The sequence below is a fragment of the Temnothorax americanus genome, unplaced genomic scaffold (genome assembly GCF_048541705.1).
Source record: "Temnothorax americanus isolate GAGA-0224 unplaced genomic scaffold, ASM4854170v1 Scaffold30, whole genome shotgun sequence".
Taxonomy (NCBI): Eukaryota; Metazoa; Arthropoda; class Insecta; order Hymenoptera; family Formicidae; genus Temnothorax; species Temnothorax americanus.
Genome location: NW_027509443.1, coordinates 2107419 through 2126590, shown reverse-complemented (window position 1 = coordinate 2126590; position 19172 = coordinate 2107419). Strand labels below are relative to the sequence as shown.

The 19172-nt window shown below is 37.2% G+C and overlaps 2 protein-coding genes across 3 annotated transcripts in view; one reads left to right on the top strand and one right to left on the bottom strand.

Moving 5' to 3' along the window:
* Mesr6 (misexpression suppressor of ras 6) overlaps positions 1-19172 on the bottom strand; it is a 637129-nt gene that overhangs the window by 39028 nt on the left and 578929 nt on the right. The window lies entirely within an intron of this gene.
* The window catches only part of LOC143900780 (uncharacterized), a 241725-nt gene continuing 231267 nt past the window's right edge, over positions 8715-19172 (top strand). For both annotated transcript variants that reach the window (XM_077412490.1, XM_077412489.1), the window contains exon 1: positions 8715-10211. In XM_077412490.1, coding sequence (XP_077268616.1) covers positions 10199-10211 — 13 coding nt within the window. In that variant the 5' untranslated portion in view covers positions 8715-10198. The remainder of the gene's footprint in view (positions 10212-19172) is intronic.

The window sequence follows — 19172 nt, the reverse complement described above, 5'->3', positions numbered from 1 at the left end:
AGTTGGAATTTATTGTTCCAATAAAAAATTTAATGATAAATATATTATCAACTGAAATTAAAATGCATATCTCTATTCCCTTATTATTCAGATTAATATATACAAAGAGAGACTTTTATGTATTAAGTTTTGGGGTGCAAGTACCTAAATAATTATATCTCAAATTTTTCAACCTTTTCAAGTTTCTGTATTATATATGATAAAAATTCCGGAAATTTAAATATCATATTATTTTATTTTTAAAGTTCAAGAATTACAAAAATTCTCATTGTAAAGATATCACCTCTATATTAAAAAAATATTGAATTAGTATTGATGAGCACAATACAATGTGCTTCTGAAACTCAATTATTAACATACATATCAATTATACGTTGTGCAATACAGTTTATAATAATCCTTTTGTTATCCCACAATAGTTTATTTTAATCAATATTTTTCAATAGCAAAAATTCGAGACTCGACATTTACGTCATTGCTCAATATCAAGAAAATGCACTTATATATTTTAAATAAATCAATATTATTAACGCGATTCACATCGTGCGGATTCTTATATTTGATATATATTTTCGAGTTGTGCACACGCACGGCATTGGAGGACATACGCATACGCGGCCCCGTATTCCGAGCATTCGGAACCGACATATCGCAGTGGAAATATCTCGACCGTGTAATAAAGCACAGAGAAAAATGTCGAAACTCGAAACCGAGACGAAGCGCGAGGTGCATAATGTACGAGTATCATACGTCACAATCAACTGCACGCGGCGCCAAACGCTTATTTCTCCGATGGCGCTGCCACGCTATGAAATTACACCAACTTGACTTACGTTCGTGAACGACAATCTGACGTAGTCTAAACTCGGTTTCACCCGACGAAAATAATTTTCTCGCATACCTCTAACGGTGTACCGACGTCAGTTACAGTCCGGAATTTTCGGAATTTATTGATAATGGCCAAAATCTTGAGCCGAGCTAAAGAGAGTGCTTTGCGAGAGGGGGCTTTGCTGAATTATAGGCTTATCGTGGGTTTCATTTTCTACATTTTATACTTCTGCCGTGATAACGTGATGACACAATGTGATAATGCTTTTTATTAATATAATAACTTGACTATAAAAATTAGTAATATTTAATATAACATTATTTTTATTGTTACTAATATGTAAAAAAGAGCGCAAAAAATATATTTTTTAATTAAAAAATCTTTATTTAGATGGATTTTAACTGAATCTTTAATACATTCTAATTAGCACTTTTAAATTAGTTTATTTTCATGAAAATTGTATGCAAAAAAAGAATAAGTTCTCTAGCTCTCCTAAATTTTTCCATGTATTAAATTAATTTCAATTTTTGTTTTCTGCACGAAAAGATTTAATCAAATAGCAGTATATACGTATAGAGTCTTTTTATGAATTGTGTATATGCATATGATTATAATATTTTAATCAAAAATTGTCAAACATTAAAAATCATTCGATTTTCTGATCCTTTCTGACCTCAACGAAATTCGAAATTCGCTATTTTCGATTACGAACATGCACAGGCACACACATATGCCCGCGCGCGTTCTTCCGTAACCACACGCGCAAGTGGGCCCGATAATGTCCTTTGATATTGTCCTTGAGAAATTCAGGATTGCCAACGGGGAATATCGATATTTGACGGGTGTACCGTACGAAATTTCAAGCATGGCCAGGCCGTTTGATGACAAGCGCACCCTCGCACGCAGAGGGAGGAAACCGAAATGCGTCCACCCCGTCCATCAAAGGGGGATGAATTCGACCAATTGATGGGTTTGGAGCCGGCGTCGATCAATCGACAAACTCTACGCTCAAAGCCAGTGGCCATTCCTACTCCACTGACCCTATTCGTTCGTTGCTCGCTTCGCCAGTAAATTGGAATTTTTTTCCTCTCGCATGCACTACTATATATGAAAACCATGGATGTATGTCGAAATTCATATGCTTCTTATGTTACGTTATATTTTGTTATAGAGATTCCAGCCATGTAAATCACGCTCATTTCTCACAATGTCGCGTTTTCTACATTTCTTTTACATCTTTAATCTGACGTTGTGATATATTATGATTAGGTATTTTACTTATCGTAATTGCTTTTCCTAGTTTTCGCATATAAATAAATTTTGCGTGTAACATAACATAATAAATAATTTAAATATAAAGGTAAAAATAATAGGAAAACATTAAAAGACTCGAGAGAAAAGAGAATTAAGAAAAAATTTTTCAAGAAATTATGCATAATGCTTTTTATGTTCAATTTCTTTAAATTATTTATACATTTCAAACAGTTTTTACAGTTTAATTAAAAAATTATATGTATAATACAATACTCTTTGCCAAAAGATTGATATCAGATTGATCAATGGATTTGTAAATGGAAAAAGTGATGATAATTCTGAAGCATCTCATAATCTATCTGTTAATTTTGTTTAAAACAAAAGTTTTCTCGCAAGTTTTCAAGTAAAGGTAAAGAAGTTTATACTCGTATGGTTGCACTATATTCACGCACTCCACGTACGAATTTCGCGGCAGTCGTATACCTATAATACATATCGTATTAAAAATAGAAAGAAATAAGCTCGCGCGAAAGTAATGGAGCCGTCCCAGTCGGAAACACGCCTGATAATCGAGCGAGGCAGATAACGCATATACGGCGGCTGACGGGGAGGTGCACTCGGCGGGACTCGCATGCGGATAAAGTTTGCCTTTCCGCATCGAGGAACGAGGTGAAACGAGGCGGCCGCAGATCCGATCGGACAGCGGAATCGCAGGTACCATCAGGCTGGTTACATCCGCGCGGTCTGCCAAGCGCGGCAACCCTATATCCGACCTCGGTTTCGGTCCTGCAACGTTTAAAGCTTCCTACCTGACGCACACCTCTTCTCATCTCTCTCTCTCTCTCTCTCTCTCCTCTCGCTTCCCTCCTCGAACGCTCCCACTCCGTCTCTCTCGATCCTTCCCAGATATTACGTGAACACGATCACGTCGTATCACAATGTGAAATCCCGCTTTTATTCGTCCTCCCGAATATAATACGGCGGGTCCGATGTGGTTAGACGCGAACGCGGCTAGCTATTTTTTATACCGATCCGTGCGTGAGTTATTAGCATATGGTGCAGCGTATATATATCTATACGATAGGCCTGACAGATAACAACGCTTCGACGATTATAAAATGTTACGGGAAATCGGATAAACGTTACAACGATCCTTTCCGTTCGCACACTGGTATATTGTCTAATCATACTTCGGCTTATATAGTGCGGAACAATTTTACATTTTTTCACATACCTAAATGTTAAACGTACAAAATGACTTCTGTATAAGTCAGACTTTTTGTACCAATATCTGATGCACATAGAAATGAAGATAGCGCAATATTACTTTGTTGCTATTTCAAGACGTTACAAAATTTTAGTGTAATTAATACTATATATTATTTCAGCTATTATTAGAGTTGAATTTATTGGAATTATACACGCTAAAGTTTGAAAAATTTTCTAATAATATACTATGTATAAATATTTTATAGCAATTTATGCTCGAATATCTCCACTTTCTACACACATATTCATTAATATTTGATAAAAATAATTGCTTGTATTTTTTCAAGAAAGTAAAGAGTACGGACATAACGTGGAATGAAAGAGACAACGCTGAATCACGACGAGATTTTCAGGAACTAAAGTCTTCTCCACGTCGAGAAATGTGTCTTGCCACGGCGCACCTCATTCTCGGTTCAAGAGAATCAGAGCTCGCGTACCCGATGTCCCACCCCCAAGGAAATAAATCTTCGGCCCCGGGCTGTGCATCACCGGTTGGCAAGCAATTTGGGGCCTGGCGATAACTCATACGAGCATCGATAGTACGCCCTTTTATCTACGTATAATATAAGAGTGCTTCTCTCTCGTGTATCTAAGAGCTCACGTATATACATACATAGCATTAAAAATGTTGTTTTATAATACGCCATAAAAAATGTTGCTTTATACACATCTCTGTGTGTTTCGATTACGCCTTCAAGCGTGCGCGCGGACTAGGACTGATAAGAAGGCAATCAGTTTCACAGGATACTTTTCTTTGCGCGAAAACACGATAATTTATGGTGATTTAATATACAGGCCTTAAAATTATTCCTCCACAATTTTTGCAACTTTTTTGATTGATTGTGAGTGTACAACCTTCTGTATGGCGGGGTATCGGATTTTCTTGAAATCACATCAGAAATGTGCAACTCGTCTTATTAATTTATTCATTCTTGTATCTTATACTTTTATGCACGTATTTCTGCTATTTGCTATAAAGGCATGCAATGAAAAAAGGAGAAAACAGATAACTTTCAAATCTATTGCTACAAAATATCATCAATTATTTAACAAAATTATACAGATTAATACCTAACTTAACTGTAATAGTTAAAAGTTTATGAATTAAACAATTATTTCTCAGGATATGCTAAATTCGCCTTTTCAACAAATTCCGAGAGACCAGATTTTCACCGTGCGTTGCATAAGCGAATCCTTAGGCCGCCCATATAGCGATAGTAGGTATATGAGTAGTCGTGCGTCTTTGCATATAATTAGAAGAGCATTGAATCGACCCTCGTCGAACGCCTCTTTTCACCGTGAAAAAGCAGGATGGGACGAGGGAGGGGTAAGACTGCTCGCATCCGAGTCGAAGGGTCTCCTGTTTTTTTTTGTCCTGTCAGTACGAAAAAAAGGTCTCCTCCTCTCCAGGAGAAAAAGGGGTTAAGGGCTCCTTCCGCGATCGGCAGGTACATGCCAGTGACGTTTTCCAGAGCATATGCATATGTGCCTCACCAGGAAGAGGGTCGATCAACTTAAACCAGTGCCGTAGGTAGACTGGTCCTTATCAATATTTCTCTAAAGCTACGCTCTTTTTATTTGGGATAATATTGTAATTTTAAGAAGAAAGAGTCATACATCTGGCAAGTAATAAATAGCAATTTTACAAACAACAATTTCAATCTCTATAATATTTTCCTAATTAAGTCGCTATTTATACTATCAGAAATCATTTGATCTAATTTCTAGCATGTAATATCAAATTTAGAAATGACTCATTAAAAACTTGAAAATTAAAAGAAATATAATTATTAAATTATATTCGACCAAATGAGAAAATTTAATCGTAGCTACTAATTTTGAAAAAAAAAATCGTGCTGTGTCCTATCGTGCGGTATTAGGAGACAAAAGAAATCTGCATTACGGTCCTGCCCAGCGCGTAACCCTTTCCGGTCTTGGGCCCCGTTTACTTCCTTGAAAATCATTCGCATAAATTATGCATGCAGGTAGTCCGCATTGTACGGTCGCTCATCTCAGCGGGGCCCGATGATAAATTATCGCACATTGAGAATTTCCGCGCTAACGAGGGTTGGAAATTTGAATATCCTTCCGCGCGTCTTTCATTCTCACGGCCTTCACCCTCTCTCCGTCGCTCTTCTCGCGCCTTTCTGGCAGGCTTTCGGCGATCCGTGCCTACCTGAGGGCTTGCTGGCGTATACAATGAGTCCGTGATTTGATTTATCGAACGATTTCTCTCGCGCATGCAAGTTCGTACGTAATAGAGGTACGTTATTATGCAACCATTGATTCGCGAAATAGCTCAAAAGCGAGCGATGACTCGGTGACATGCGGCTTACCGATTGTCCGGCAATTTAAAACATTTAGAACCGTACGCAGAGATAATTTCTCATCGGTACGAGTAATATTTCCTTCTTCATAAATATTACTAATATCTAAGCTGTTAAATAAGCTTGTTAATTAAATGTGATTAAAAAAGTGACAAAAATTTGTGGTCGTTTATATCCACAAGTGTCAATAATTTCTGTTTCTGTAATAATCCTCAATAATGACTATAGATACCAGCAACATAATTAAATTTTCGATCTTTAGTCATCTGGTAAAGCACACTGCGTTCGTGTCATTTTGCAATTATTATAATAATAGGTGATCAATTAAACCTTACGCGGTATACTCGCGTGCAGACGCGTCGTCCTCCCATCCATGTTGACGCGCGCGCGAGCACGAGCACGGCATTCCGTTCATCGCGGTCGAATAAGGAGCTAATCGTGCGCCCTTGTTGAAACCGCCCGCAATTACCGGCGATTACGGCGTGCGCACGAGGCGCGGAAGGGCGCCGCGCAATTTCGACGCTGCTGATAATCGACGCGCGCGATACGTGTTTTATGGCGAGAAAATTAAGCGCTCCCGTTCCCCACGAAGCGGCGGCGAAGCGGCGCGGTGCCCGTCGACGTGCGCGAGTTAGCTTTGAGGGTCACCGAACCGCCCATTGGCGAAAAGTGCGCCCTTATAAACAATCGCAGGGCCGGGCAGCGCGATTCATGATGGCCGCCAACGAGAGCCGAGACCCAGTGCCCCTATCGCCGGCGTAGAAGGAAAAAAAGAGATATAATGAGTTTCCCCTACCAACCGAGCTTTCGTTACGCGGGACACACGCCGTAGGGACCGGCGGCGGCAAATGCGGAGAGCCGAAAGCAGAGAAGAGAAGCTGACGGAGACCGGGCGTGCGAGCGAGAGGGGATAACACCCCACGCGAGTGATTTGCATACACGGTCAGCCGGCTCTACCGACGTGACTCAGTTTCGTCGGCGGGGGTTAGCTCGAATCGTCTCTCCGCTTTAATGAACTACCGTGCTCGAATCGCCGGCTGCCGTTCTCTTATTTTTTCCCTCTTTTTTTCGCTATTGCGAAAAAAAAAAAACCCGAACAGTGTTGTGAAAATACGCGATAAACTACACGTGCATATAATAACTGTTTTAGTTCGTTCTGTAGAACCGTCGTTTTCTCGGAGTGCATTGGATGATTGGTGATATCCAGTGATATGATTGATTAAAATATTCGCGCTGACAACGAGAATCGTATGTTGGTTCATAAAATTACAATTCTCATTCCGATAGAAAAGAGATTTACAGATTTTTTTCTTTGATTAGTTTCATACTCTAGTAGATTTAATAACATGTTTATTAAACAAAAATTTTTACCGAGAAATAAAAAATAGCTTAAATACAAGTGAAAATCATGAAATTTAATTGAATTTCGGACAATAAAGAAATTGCACTCATGATAAATACTCCAATCAGTTTCTTATGTTCTTTTCTAATCACAGAAAAATAAGAATTTTTGAACTAAAGATCATTATTACAGCCGTTTGTATCAAATTTGAACAATAAAAACATAATAAAGCAATTACTCCATACATACTCATATTAATCTATTTTAAAAAATTAACTTTTTTCTTCTAAGTACAGAAAAACAAGGTTTTTAAATAGAGAATCATTATTATTATTATTAAAATTCAAATAATCAAGCAGAAATAAAGTAAAATAATTGCTCTATTTATACCTATATAATTAGCTGTATTTGATAAAAATTCTATTTCTCCTTTAATCACAGAAAAATTAAATTACTGAATTAAGTATCTATATTATTGAAATTATTTGAAACTTTTATATATAATGTTTTAAATAACACACACAATTCTCGAATTAAAATAATTAAACTGGATCATTAAACGTAATAAATTGATGTTCACAATTTTTTAAACTGTCTTCATTCGCCACGATATAAAACTTTAATTTTTTAGTTCCACTTATGTCATTCACAAAGAATTATCGTATTCACATTTAGAATACGTATAAAAAAATATATTCTAATTATATTCGTCGAATATATAGTTAACCAATATATATAACGCAAAATAAATATGTAATTATTGCATCGCTATGTGCTAACAGCTGCAAAACTACCACTGTTGCATAACTGTTCAAGCGATAACACCTTTGATCGAAATATTTTGCTTAAGACATCATTTGGCTGCACATCTATGTTATCAATAATGAACACTTCACAAAGGATATTAATTGAGTTCTACTACACGCCAATGCTCACGCTAACACTTTCGTTCTTCCGATCATTAAATTCCTCTATGAGACTTGTCGTTTTGCACGATGAAACTTAACGGCGTGTTATTAATTACTGATACGAGTTAAACGAAGGAGAGTCAGCTCGACTGGATGGAGTCGTCGTCGAGAGGCGGCCATGTTGACGCCTGCGTATGTATAGCGTCGCGGCGCCTTCTTAGGGGGTGTGCTCGGTGCTAGGGGAAAAAGTATTGACTAAAAAAAAAAGTAACAAATCGATTCGATTTTCAGTATTATTTCGCACAAATTTTTGACACGGTTGAATTCCATCAAATAATCAATATCAACTTTCTTGCTGCATCCGTTGTTTAAATAATTTTTACATTTAAAATTTTCTTTAAAAAGAACCTGAATTACCTGAATAAAACTTGTTTTACACGTTGCAAAATTTTATAATTATATTATTTAAATAATCAGCAAAAATAACAAATTAATTTTTTAAGATAATTTTATACGTCCGTTTACATTTAAAAAAATCTCGTATAATAATTACTATTGTAATATAAAATCCGACATTATAATTATTATATAATTGATTCTAAAGTCATACATCTATAAATTATAACGTTTCGAAAACATAACATACATATATATGTATAATTAGAACAAATCTAAAACAATTCATATATTGACTTAAAAAAAGTCTTCATAATATTATTACTAACGCGAGAACAATTATTATTTTTGTTTAATTTATATTAAAATAAAGACAGATTTAACTTTATTCGATTTAACGTAGAGAATTGCACGATCAGACATTTTAGAAAATTAAACTTCTTTTTCTGAAAAGTCTGCATTATGTTATATTTACGTCACTGTATATTTGTGCGAATATACAGTCGCATGCGTGTGTTCTGGCATTGCATTATAAAAGTTATATATATCTATCTGCGCATATACGTATATATAGGCAGTTGGGACGCAGACGCCGGCGTCGCGACGTTCGACGGTACAGTTCCCGTCGGACGGTTCTTGGAGATGGCAGGATTCGGTCCTGGATCCTCTCCCAGTCCTATCTGCGCACTCGTCCTCGCACGTAGTCCTTTCCTTCCTTCTCTCTCGTCTTAAGATTAAAGGAAATAAGCGGAATCGCGTGATCGAGTGAATGCGCAAAACACCGCGAATTCTTCAAAAATTCTCATTTAAATGTAATAAACATTAAGTCGCGTTTAATATTAAGATTAATAAATTTTATCCGATATAGATACGCAGTGAAGTGCCTTTGATTTCACGAGTGAGTTAACGTCAAACTGATCTGTTTCAAGATTCAAAATTATTTCTGCAATATCGTGTGAAAAATTTTGTAACCATTTTGTAATCGTTTAAAAATGTTCCCTTGTATTAAAAAAAAAATTTATGTACAAACATATATATTTAATTCAATTATTGAATCTGTTTACGCAAAGAGAGATATATAAATTCCCAAACTTGTGTGATAGATTTGCGATACATAAGATATTCGAAAATATACTAAGAAGTGACAAGTCATCGGAATGGAAAAAATCACTGTTAGAAAAATCGTTCTTAGAAATCAATTATTTAAGAATTACACAGAGAAACCTATATTCTTAAAATGACAAAGCATTTTGAAAAAAAGCACTAATTTCGACAATGACTTCGCACAGAAAGAATTGAACGGTGAAAAAATGCAAAATATTATAACTAAAGAACTGTTTATAAAATATTTGACTTTTGCACTCGAAACGCATAATCACATACGATTCGTTTACGAAACTCGAATTTCTCACATTTACATGGTGTAAACTGTTTCCTCAGCGCGCAAGATCGAAATCACGAAGCGTATTCGTGGACAGCTAACAGCTGATTGTTCCCTGTTGCGGCATCGAGCCTTCGTTTCGACTTAATTACGTCAGCGCCATCCCTTCTCGCGTGCGCGACCCTCTCCACGCGTTCTTAATCAACACCCCACTCGTCTCTCCGCTATTCTCTCCTCCAATCTACTCCTCCATTCATTTTCACTTTCGCTTTCCCTTTTCCTGCCGCGTACGAACATTCACGGAGCGATACCCTGATTTCTCCATGTCCTGACGAACTGAGTACGCGCGTGCAATTAATTTTTTAACTCATTAAGATTGTAAAATTGCATCGCATCTCGCGAAAAAAAAAAAGAAAACGATTTCACGTTCCTCCACACTTGTAGCTTCTCATCGCGTGAGAGATTCGATTGGAGAAGAAGAGGCGACGCGCGATGACGATTATGAGTAAGTACTTTTCTATGTCATAATATAGATGTGTATTTCGTACCTAAATTTAGTATTGAATGACGTTTTCGATTATAATGTGCAACTTTCGCAAGTTTTTAAAATATGGATTGTGGTTCCCGCCACGTATATACTTACATACTTGTCTCTATTCTTTGTACACGTCTTTATACATTAAATATATAAAAAAAAGAAAATATGTGTCTGCATAAATTACAAAAAAAGATTAAAGTAAAAAAGATATTAGCTCATGTATTTCAACTTTATCTATGACAACGAAACGCCGATAGTATCTGGGAAAATAAAAAGAAATATTATGTTTTTACATTACTAACGAATACCATTTTCTATGGGCGGAGCGAAAGATGAGATTAAGAAATTGGTAAATGCAATATGGTTAACTGCAGACGGGAACGGAATACCTTATTTATAGGAATCGAAAGATTAAGCTAGAATGTCGTGAAGAGATTAAATCACCGAATCTATTTGACAATTTAATGTATTTTTGTTAAACAATTTCTGAAAGTATTTTAAAAGAGTCTAGTATAAAAAAGTGTTAATAAGAATAAACAGAAGAAAATCAGTTAATAGATTTGTTATAAAACAGTAATTTGCTCTAAATATTTCTGTATACTTTACATATAGATATTTTTAGATATAATTTTTAAATATTTTACATAAATGTTTCTAATAATATAAGAATTATAGCAATAAACATATATCATTTATAAAACAATGTAAAATAAAATTTAACTTTGCCTAGTTCTTTAAATCTTTTGTCTTCTAGTCTTTATTCTAATATCACAAACTGTTTCCACCTTTTTTTTAAGTCTAATTTAGCATTGTTTTCTAATCAAATTATTTATGATTATTAATGCCTATAATTAATTTATAATTGACTTAATTAACACGTTTGATTAACACCATAATAGTTCTTCTGCACTAATAGATTTTTGTTGTTGTTTGATTACCCGCGCAGATTTCTATTCTTCGCGTATTGAAAAGCGCGTTTCTCTACTTTTTACAACTTTCGAACTTTCCTCATCGAGATTTCGTGTTAAACTGACACGTTTCCGGTGACAGGAATCCGTGAGGCCGTTTTGCCGTCTGGCGAGGTCAGAGGGTGGGGAGACAGACACCGGTTGCACTCATCAACCCCTCTCTATCGCTCTTTCTTTAACCCTTTCTGCCCCGCCGGTCTCTTTCTTTATGTTTTTTGCATATGTAATTGCGATCCCGTGTCAGCAAACGAGCTCGACGGACGAGCTCGACTATTTTGCTTGGCAGTACAGAAAACTACATGCACAAAGGCATATTGTCTTTTATATGTATAATGGCTTATAAAAATCTAAATATACCACAATCAAATTTATTTAAGTTTTTTCTTTAAACATAAAAAAATTTTATTCAAGTTAAAACATACAAAATATAAAACTTATAATTGATCCAATAAGTCAATAAATTGTTTACTGATACATATATTTACAAAATAATTCAAACATTTGCAAATGTAGTCTTCCGTATAAAACTACTTAATAACTTGTCCAAAAAATTTTCATTTTATTCGTTTCTATATATCAACAACTAATGTATATTTATAAACATCTCGAGAATGTTTTTGGAAAAATCAATTATCACAAATATTATATACCTTATGCGTGATACAAAAAGTCACGAAACGTCTATCTCTGAGGCCTTGCACTCGTGAGAAAAGTAGGATAAGATAAAATATAGCTTCTTTCCCGTCTCGAGTCCCGTCGACAGTCCTTGTCTGGCCAGGATACGACCCCCCTCGCGTTTTCAACCCTTTTTCCTCCCGGGGAGGCGGGCGGGATTCACCCATGCGGGGCACCCCGTTGTCGTCCTCTTTGTATACCCGCCGGAATAATGAATTATATTTTTCTCTTCCAGCCAAGCATAGATTATAATATTTTTTACTATCTACACAAAAAGCGAGAGAGAAAGAGAGAGCGGTGGATCCGTTGGTACAACCTATAAACCATCGTCTCTCTCTCATTTTCCTTCGCGTGCGCTCCGTCTGTCCTCTTACATCTAAAAAGGGGGACGATGAAAAAAAGGGTTAAAAAAGGGGTTCTGGTGCGATCTTCACATAAATAATCAGAGCGGCTCTCCTCATCTTCTGCCTCTCTCTACCTGGCTTAGCTTTGCATACACGCTAACTAACTCCAGCCTGCCAACCGTCACAGAGGCAGACGAGAAGTACAGGGCCGCGACATATGCAGTGGGTTGACCCTATCTATGTTTAATGATCCACTGATACGCCGCTTTTTCTCTGTGTCGTTTGCTTCTTATTTCCCTGTATTTCCCTCTGGCACACGTTGCGTTATAATTTTAAATTTCGCAGTTTTTCTGCGATAGATATTTATTAACTACAAGGTCAGATATTGTACAAAGTTATTTATTCTGAATTGTAATAATAAATTATACGTCACTATAGATAAAATTTTTTATAATTTTTGATAAACATTTGACAAACTAATTGTTTTGCTTTTATTATTAAATAGTTTTCAATCCATAATTTATATTTCGTTGTTTTTTTTTATAAATTATTAAAATATATAAAAGATATTTAGCAATATACTAGGAGTAAATGATCTTTGTTTTACTTCTAGAGTTAAGAATGGAATAAACAAATAAATCGACGCGTAATATGTATATGATTGCATCTATTGCATCAAGTAAAGTTATCACACCGCAAAATTTAGCAAAAGACATATAACTGCAGTTATGCATTGAGTTCGGCCAGATTCGTTAGATAAATGTGCGCAAGACTGCGAAACTCTTTTTTTCAAAGGAGGTACTCTCTGGCTCTCGTATCCCGTTTCACACATGGCGCCGCCAACCCCTTCCGCCGGTATTTCGGTCTCCGTCTGTGGCAGGTCGGGGCAATGTTTTAGATCTTATCCCCGAAATTATACGTCTGTCTGGCTGTCTGCTCCTACTCCCGGCCCTCAGAACGTTGGCACGCGGTATCAAACGCTAATCGCATGCCGCGCTCGCCTCTCCACCATTTAGGTATCCACCCCCACCTCTTCCTGTCTGGCTTGTTTTACATCCTCTCTGTCCTTCCGACTTCTATCCCGCAGGATAACGGACGACGACGTTCCTTAAACGAGAGAAGAAGAGTAAACGGCCCACAATAAGCTTCCCCGGTATACTTTCGAGTTTTCGTCGTGATTGAAGTTTTAATCACGAGGCGTAATCCACTTTTCTCAGATAATAGTTATAAATTAATATTTATAATATAAATTATAAATTGTAGTAATATTAATTATTTCAGCGCGTAGAATCAGACTGCGATATCACAAACTGTCTTTCCAGTTTTTCAAAAGCAAATTAAAATCTTGCATTAAAATATTTATGGTTTGCCAGTAACATATTTTTCAGAAATAAATAATAATATTTTAATTTATCACAAGTTTTTTTTTTTATTGTTTTTACAGATTAAATGATTTATTTGCGTAGTAAAAAATAATTTATTTTTTGAGAGAAGATTTAACAAAGTTCTCGCGAGGCTCGAGGCGCAAGCGCGACCATCGCGCAAGACTAAACTCAACCCTATCTTCTAGCACTGCGTTATTATGCAACAAGTTGTTTCGTTCATCATTTTCATCTCTTTTTCTCGGTTTATAATCGCCAGTCACCCGCGGTTATTAAAGACACTCTTTATCAAACAAATTTTCATCGTTAGCAGTATATGCGCTCCCTTTTTAATGTCGAAAATGATCGTTCTACTTTTCATCGTACAACTCGCCGACGCGACGCCGGTAGCGTTTATATCCCGAATGAGCGCACGAGTTTCCTTTTTCACGAATCATATAATGCTTTTACGTAGCGTATAACGCGTGTATCTGCGCCCCGCCATTGTACGACGCGAAAAAGGCATTGTGAAGAGGAGAGGAGATCGATAATCGAAATTTATTGCGCCCGTTATACGCGCGTCACGGTGCTTAGTTTTGGCAAAATAACGCGATGTCATCCTTTCTCAAAAAGGAAGCCCGCGGTTGAAACCCCGTAAAATGCATACGATTACCCTCGAGTTGTCGAGAATGTATACATCCTGATCTTTGCCGAAAGGGTTAGGCGCGATATGCTACGGGGTCACTCATAAATCAAGATTTACCCCTGTCGCACTCTTAATCGAGCGTGCAATTTCAAGTTCTGATCGCATATACCGATCTGACTGGAAAATAATTGCTATTCGTATTTATGCAACCAAAAATAAAAATGTATGGCTATTTAAGAACAATCTATAAATAATTACGTAATTCAAGAATTAAGTTACCGTTTAGACGCGTTATTAAATACTTTTTATGCATATCTGACGAATGTAAACGATAAAACACATTATTTGCAGGCAACATTGAACATAATGTCTCTGGATCTTGTAATAAAAGACCGCGGCAAAAATTTATAAAAACCCCTCTCGATTATCAAACTTGCCTGGCTTCCGGCGATTACCTGACAGCTGAAGTGGTGCAAATATTTAACGCGGGGAGAGAACAACCCTTTACGTCTACAATGCGCGTGGAAAGCGAGTGTTTGCCTAGTTATAATAAACTAGATCAATTTCAGACCGCGTCTTATGCTATTTTACTTCTATAGCTTTATCAGTATTTTGCAACGATGTATATCAATATCTTGAGACAAAGACAACTGACATCACATTACGCAAAGAAAAAGATGTAAAATATACGTTTTTGCGTAGAAAATTCTTATTTTTATCTTTATTTATAATTATCTCCGGTCGAAGATATCGATTCAAGAAAAAGATCGCCGCATCAACAAGTGTTCATTGATAATCTATACTTCGTTTTTTTTCCATATTAAAATAGGGAGGTAATTTGATCGCTTGGGTATAGTTGCGATATAAGATCAGTCGTCGCGTTGCAAAGCTAAAATGCTATAGTTAATGACGATTATTCATCTGTTGCGTGGTCGTATACAGTATTCCGAGATGCACGGGGGTTGTAACGCGGAGGTTATCACACAGGTACACGGCTATATCGCGCGCCGGTATAACCGGAGAGTCACATTCGCGCGTCTGGCGCGCGGAGGGTGGAAAGGGGAGAGGAGCAGAGGAGAGCGAGGGACGTATACGTCTCTCGTGCACGTATATAAAGCTCTCGCGAGTGTATATATATTACATACGTTGTTCAATTTCACGACGTCTCGCTTCAATTCAGAGGACGGATTTTCCACCATTACCCGACCGTATTTCTCTCCCCGCGTGTCTCCGCCGGTGCCACGTTCGTCTTACCCTCTTCCACCCTCTCTCAATTTCTCTCTCTCCTTCTCTCTCGTGAGTTTTCACTATCCCCCTCTCGCTTCCTCTTCCCCCGGCTTCAGGGATGGCGCACCACTTTGTGAACCAAGACAAATTGGAAATATCTTCTCGCGAAATACAGCCGCGATGCCGGTTTCGACTCGGCGGAATATATTGGGCGACAACGGTATATCCGGTCGTACCGACTCGTTATTAAATATCCGCTTCTCCGTATACAACACACGGCCCGCCACGCTGACTACTGCGCGCGCCCATTCTCGCCCTCGCCTCGCGCCGATTATCAAATACGCGGTAAGACGTGCAGGACAGTGTGACGAAGTCATGCCATGTATAACTTGCAATTTTTCAGATAAACCGAGTTTATCACAATAACGAAGTACTAAAAACATTATCCTCCGATACCAATCAACAAAATTAAATATATATTTTAACAGATTAATTAATATTAATTGATAATATTAGTCAATTAAATAAAGTAATTGAGCTAACTTATTATCATCTCGTAAATTTATTTATTTATCCTTTCAAAATTCTCGCTATATAAAAGTTTTTAGCGTTTCGTCATCCGGATATATCTCTAACAAGGGTCTCGCAGTTACCGACTATTAGATAATCGCGTATCATTCTTTCTGACACGTACAAAAAGCAAACAATAAAGGAAGTATCATTACAGAATAAAGCGTGAGGGGCTTAGAGACCGTTTAGGCGCGTATTGGTCGGATTAAAGATGAACGAGAGATCCTGGCGCGATTCGATCGCATTAACTGGAAGGGTTTCGTTGAAGCTCCGAGAAAGACAGCGGCCATTAATAATCCGCGTCCAATATAATGCCGCATTAAAGAATAGTGCCGCCTGACCCGAAATGAAAACCGTGAAAAGATACCCGAGGGGTTCCGCGGGAATCACCGCAAAAATGTTTGTATCTATCGCGGCAGCAGGTAGACGGGTCGTGGGTCAACGTGTTCACACAAAGAGGATATGTGAGAAGTTTTTTTTTTTTTTTCAATCGATGCACGCGCAAACTTTTGCGGAAAAGTCTCTTTCGGCGGAATATCTCTGAAGAGCGATCCTGCTGTTGTGTGTGTCAGGTGTTACTATCGTTAGAAGATTTAAATCTTTATCCAAATTTTAGGCAACTTATTTTTCATATTAATTCTATAACGATATCTTTTTACCATTTATCAATTACACATTATGCTGAATATTAATAATGGAATTCAATTATTTGTCGTCTATTATACGTTTATTATTATAGATTTAATGGTAGTTGATGCGCGGAAAATTTTTCAATAAGTGCAAACAACCGTTGAATAAAATATTATATTTTAAGAATAATTATAAATGAATTAACGATTAAAAAAGACACATATTAATTATTTTAAAGGCACTTCATTGCAAAATCAATTACGAAAAGACACGATCTGAATCGCAAACCGAGAAAGACGTTCTGTTTTTCACAGTTCGCTGTTCGTTTCCAGTTGATTTTACATATCGACATGTAGGTAGGTATCTCGTACCGAGGCGACCCAGGTAGAAGGACCATTGCGCGGAAAGGGTTACGTAACCCCTTGCGTCAAAACGAGTACAATACATGAGGAATAAGAGAGACTGGCGCGCGGGTCAAGAGAAGAGGATGAGAAAGCTACCTACCAAACTGTCGGCACAATGACACCAAATAGGCGGTTGATTGCACAATACACCGATGTTTATCGACCCATCATCGATACATACTTCTGTCGCGTACACGTACATCCCGGTTATACGTGCGCACTCGTACATAAGAGTGTGCACACGTGGAGTCAACAACCGAACGTTACGCCCAATTTAAGACAGCGAATGCCGCACCGTTCGATTGTGCATTAGAAGACGAGAGAATGCGAATCGAGGTATCGAGGATTTTATTTGAACGTCGAGCAATATCGACGAGTCGTGCCGGCGATAATCTGCAAGGTCAACGATTTCGTTGATCGAATCAATGAGACAGAAACAAGAGTAGCCAAAAATATTCGAGATTTTCCAGCAAACGAGAATAGATAAATTTTTACGATCAAATCACTTGTACATAGTTAGAAAGTATTGATTCAATAAACTATTTCAATATAAATACGTTGATATAATTTATAGAATACTATTTGCATAGATAAAGATTATACGATAATTAAATATGATATTAAAAGCTATAAAGATTTATATTTTTAAAAATATTTTATTTTCTTTTTATATCGACAATCCTAACACGTATAATTTCTTTCGATATTGCAGTAGAATTTAAAACACAATTTAATTATATCGCAGATTGTTATAAGTTCTAAGACACAAAAGACATAATAAATTAAGTTTTAAGCTGCTTGAAGTCTTTAGAGTCAACAATTTAAGCTTCTTTTTAGAGGCTACTTTCCCAGTTTATTAGAATCACAATATACAAAGATTATATGCATAAAGAAATCTTCATTTCACGTACGTAATTATACATATAGCAGTACACATAATCGGTATAAAATTTTAAATGTGTTATAAGATATCGAAAAGAGAACGAGCACGAGAACTGCTATAATAAAAACACACAAATTGATCATACGATACATTAACTTTCGTATTGAAGTTCGATTCCAAGTGTTATAGACCATTGTCAGGCATTATCCCGAAAACAATATCAATCCGGTCGTTCTCACCGAATTAAAATCACTATAGAAATCGACGATCAATAGGCCGTGCTTGTTAAACATCGCGTTGGATAAAAAGCGAGAATGAGGAAACGAGAAAAGCGAGGAACGAGCGAGAGAGCGACATAGAACGGAAGAAAGAGTACGCCATGAGGCGAAGGGGGATCTCACAAGGGGGTTTTGGGGATTGGTTGAGGGTGGTGTGAGTATGTGGGGGCTGAAAGGCGTTGCCTGGCAACCACCCCCGGCTCTTCGTAATGGCCGCCACACACGTCACACACATACTCCCCCCTTCGTCCTTCGCCATATCCTTCTCTCTCTCTCTCTCTCTCTCTCTCTCTCTCTCTCTCTCGTCCTTCCTCCACCTTTCTTCTCCCCGTCTTCTTCTTCTTCTTCCTCTCACTGTGTAAGAGGTGCACCCTCTACCCCGCGCATAATACATATCCTGCACCCTATACCAGCCCGCGTGCGGGGTAAATTCTTAAATTTTGCCCGAATTGAAAATTTCCATATCTTATTCCCGCGGCGCGGCGGCGACGGCGGCGACGCGGAGCTGCTCGCTGCTAGCTGCAGCCAGTCGTTCTCGTCGTTCTAGTCATGCGACAGCTACAATCGAACCGAAAAATTTCCCAAAGCGATGTCTTTCCGTTCCGCATTCTTCCGCATTGTTAGTCGAATAGCGATCGAATTAAGACAACAAGCACAACGAGGACTTAGGGTTTCCAGCAAATTAAACGACACGCGGTTGAAAGATCAATCCTGATCTCAATTGTACAAGGACAAAATTGAAAATTTTTTAAAAGATATAAATAATATTAAAGATTTTATGAAAAATCAGAAGAAGAATAGGGTGTTCTTTTATTTCGATTAGAATTATATCGGATCATTAATTATTATAAACGAATTTAATAGAAAAAATTATTTTTATTAAAAAAATAGAAAAGTTTAGAGAGAACAGAGAATGTAGTTTACCATACAATAAAAATGATT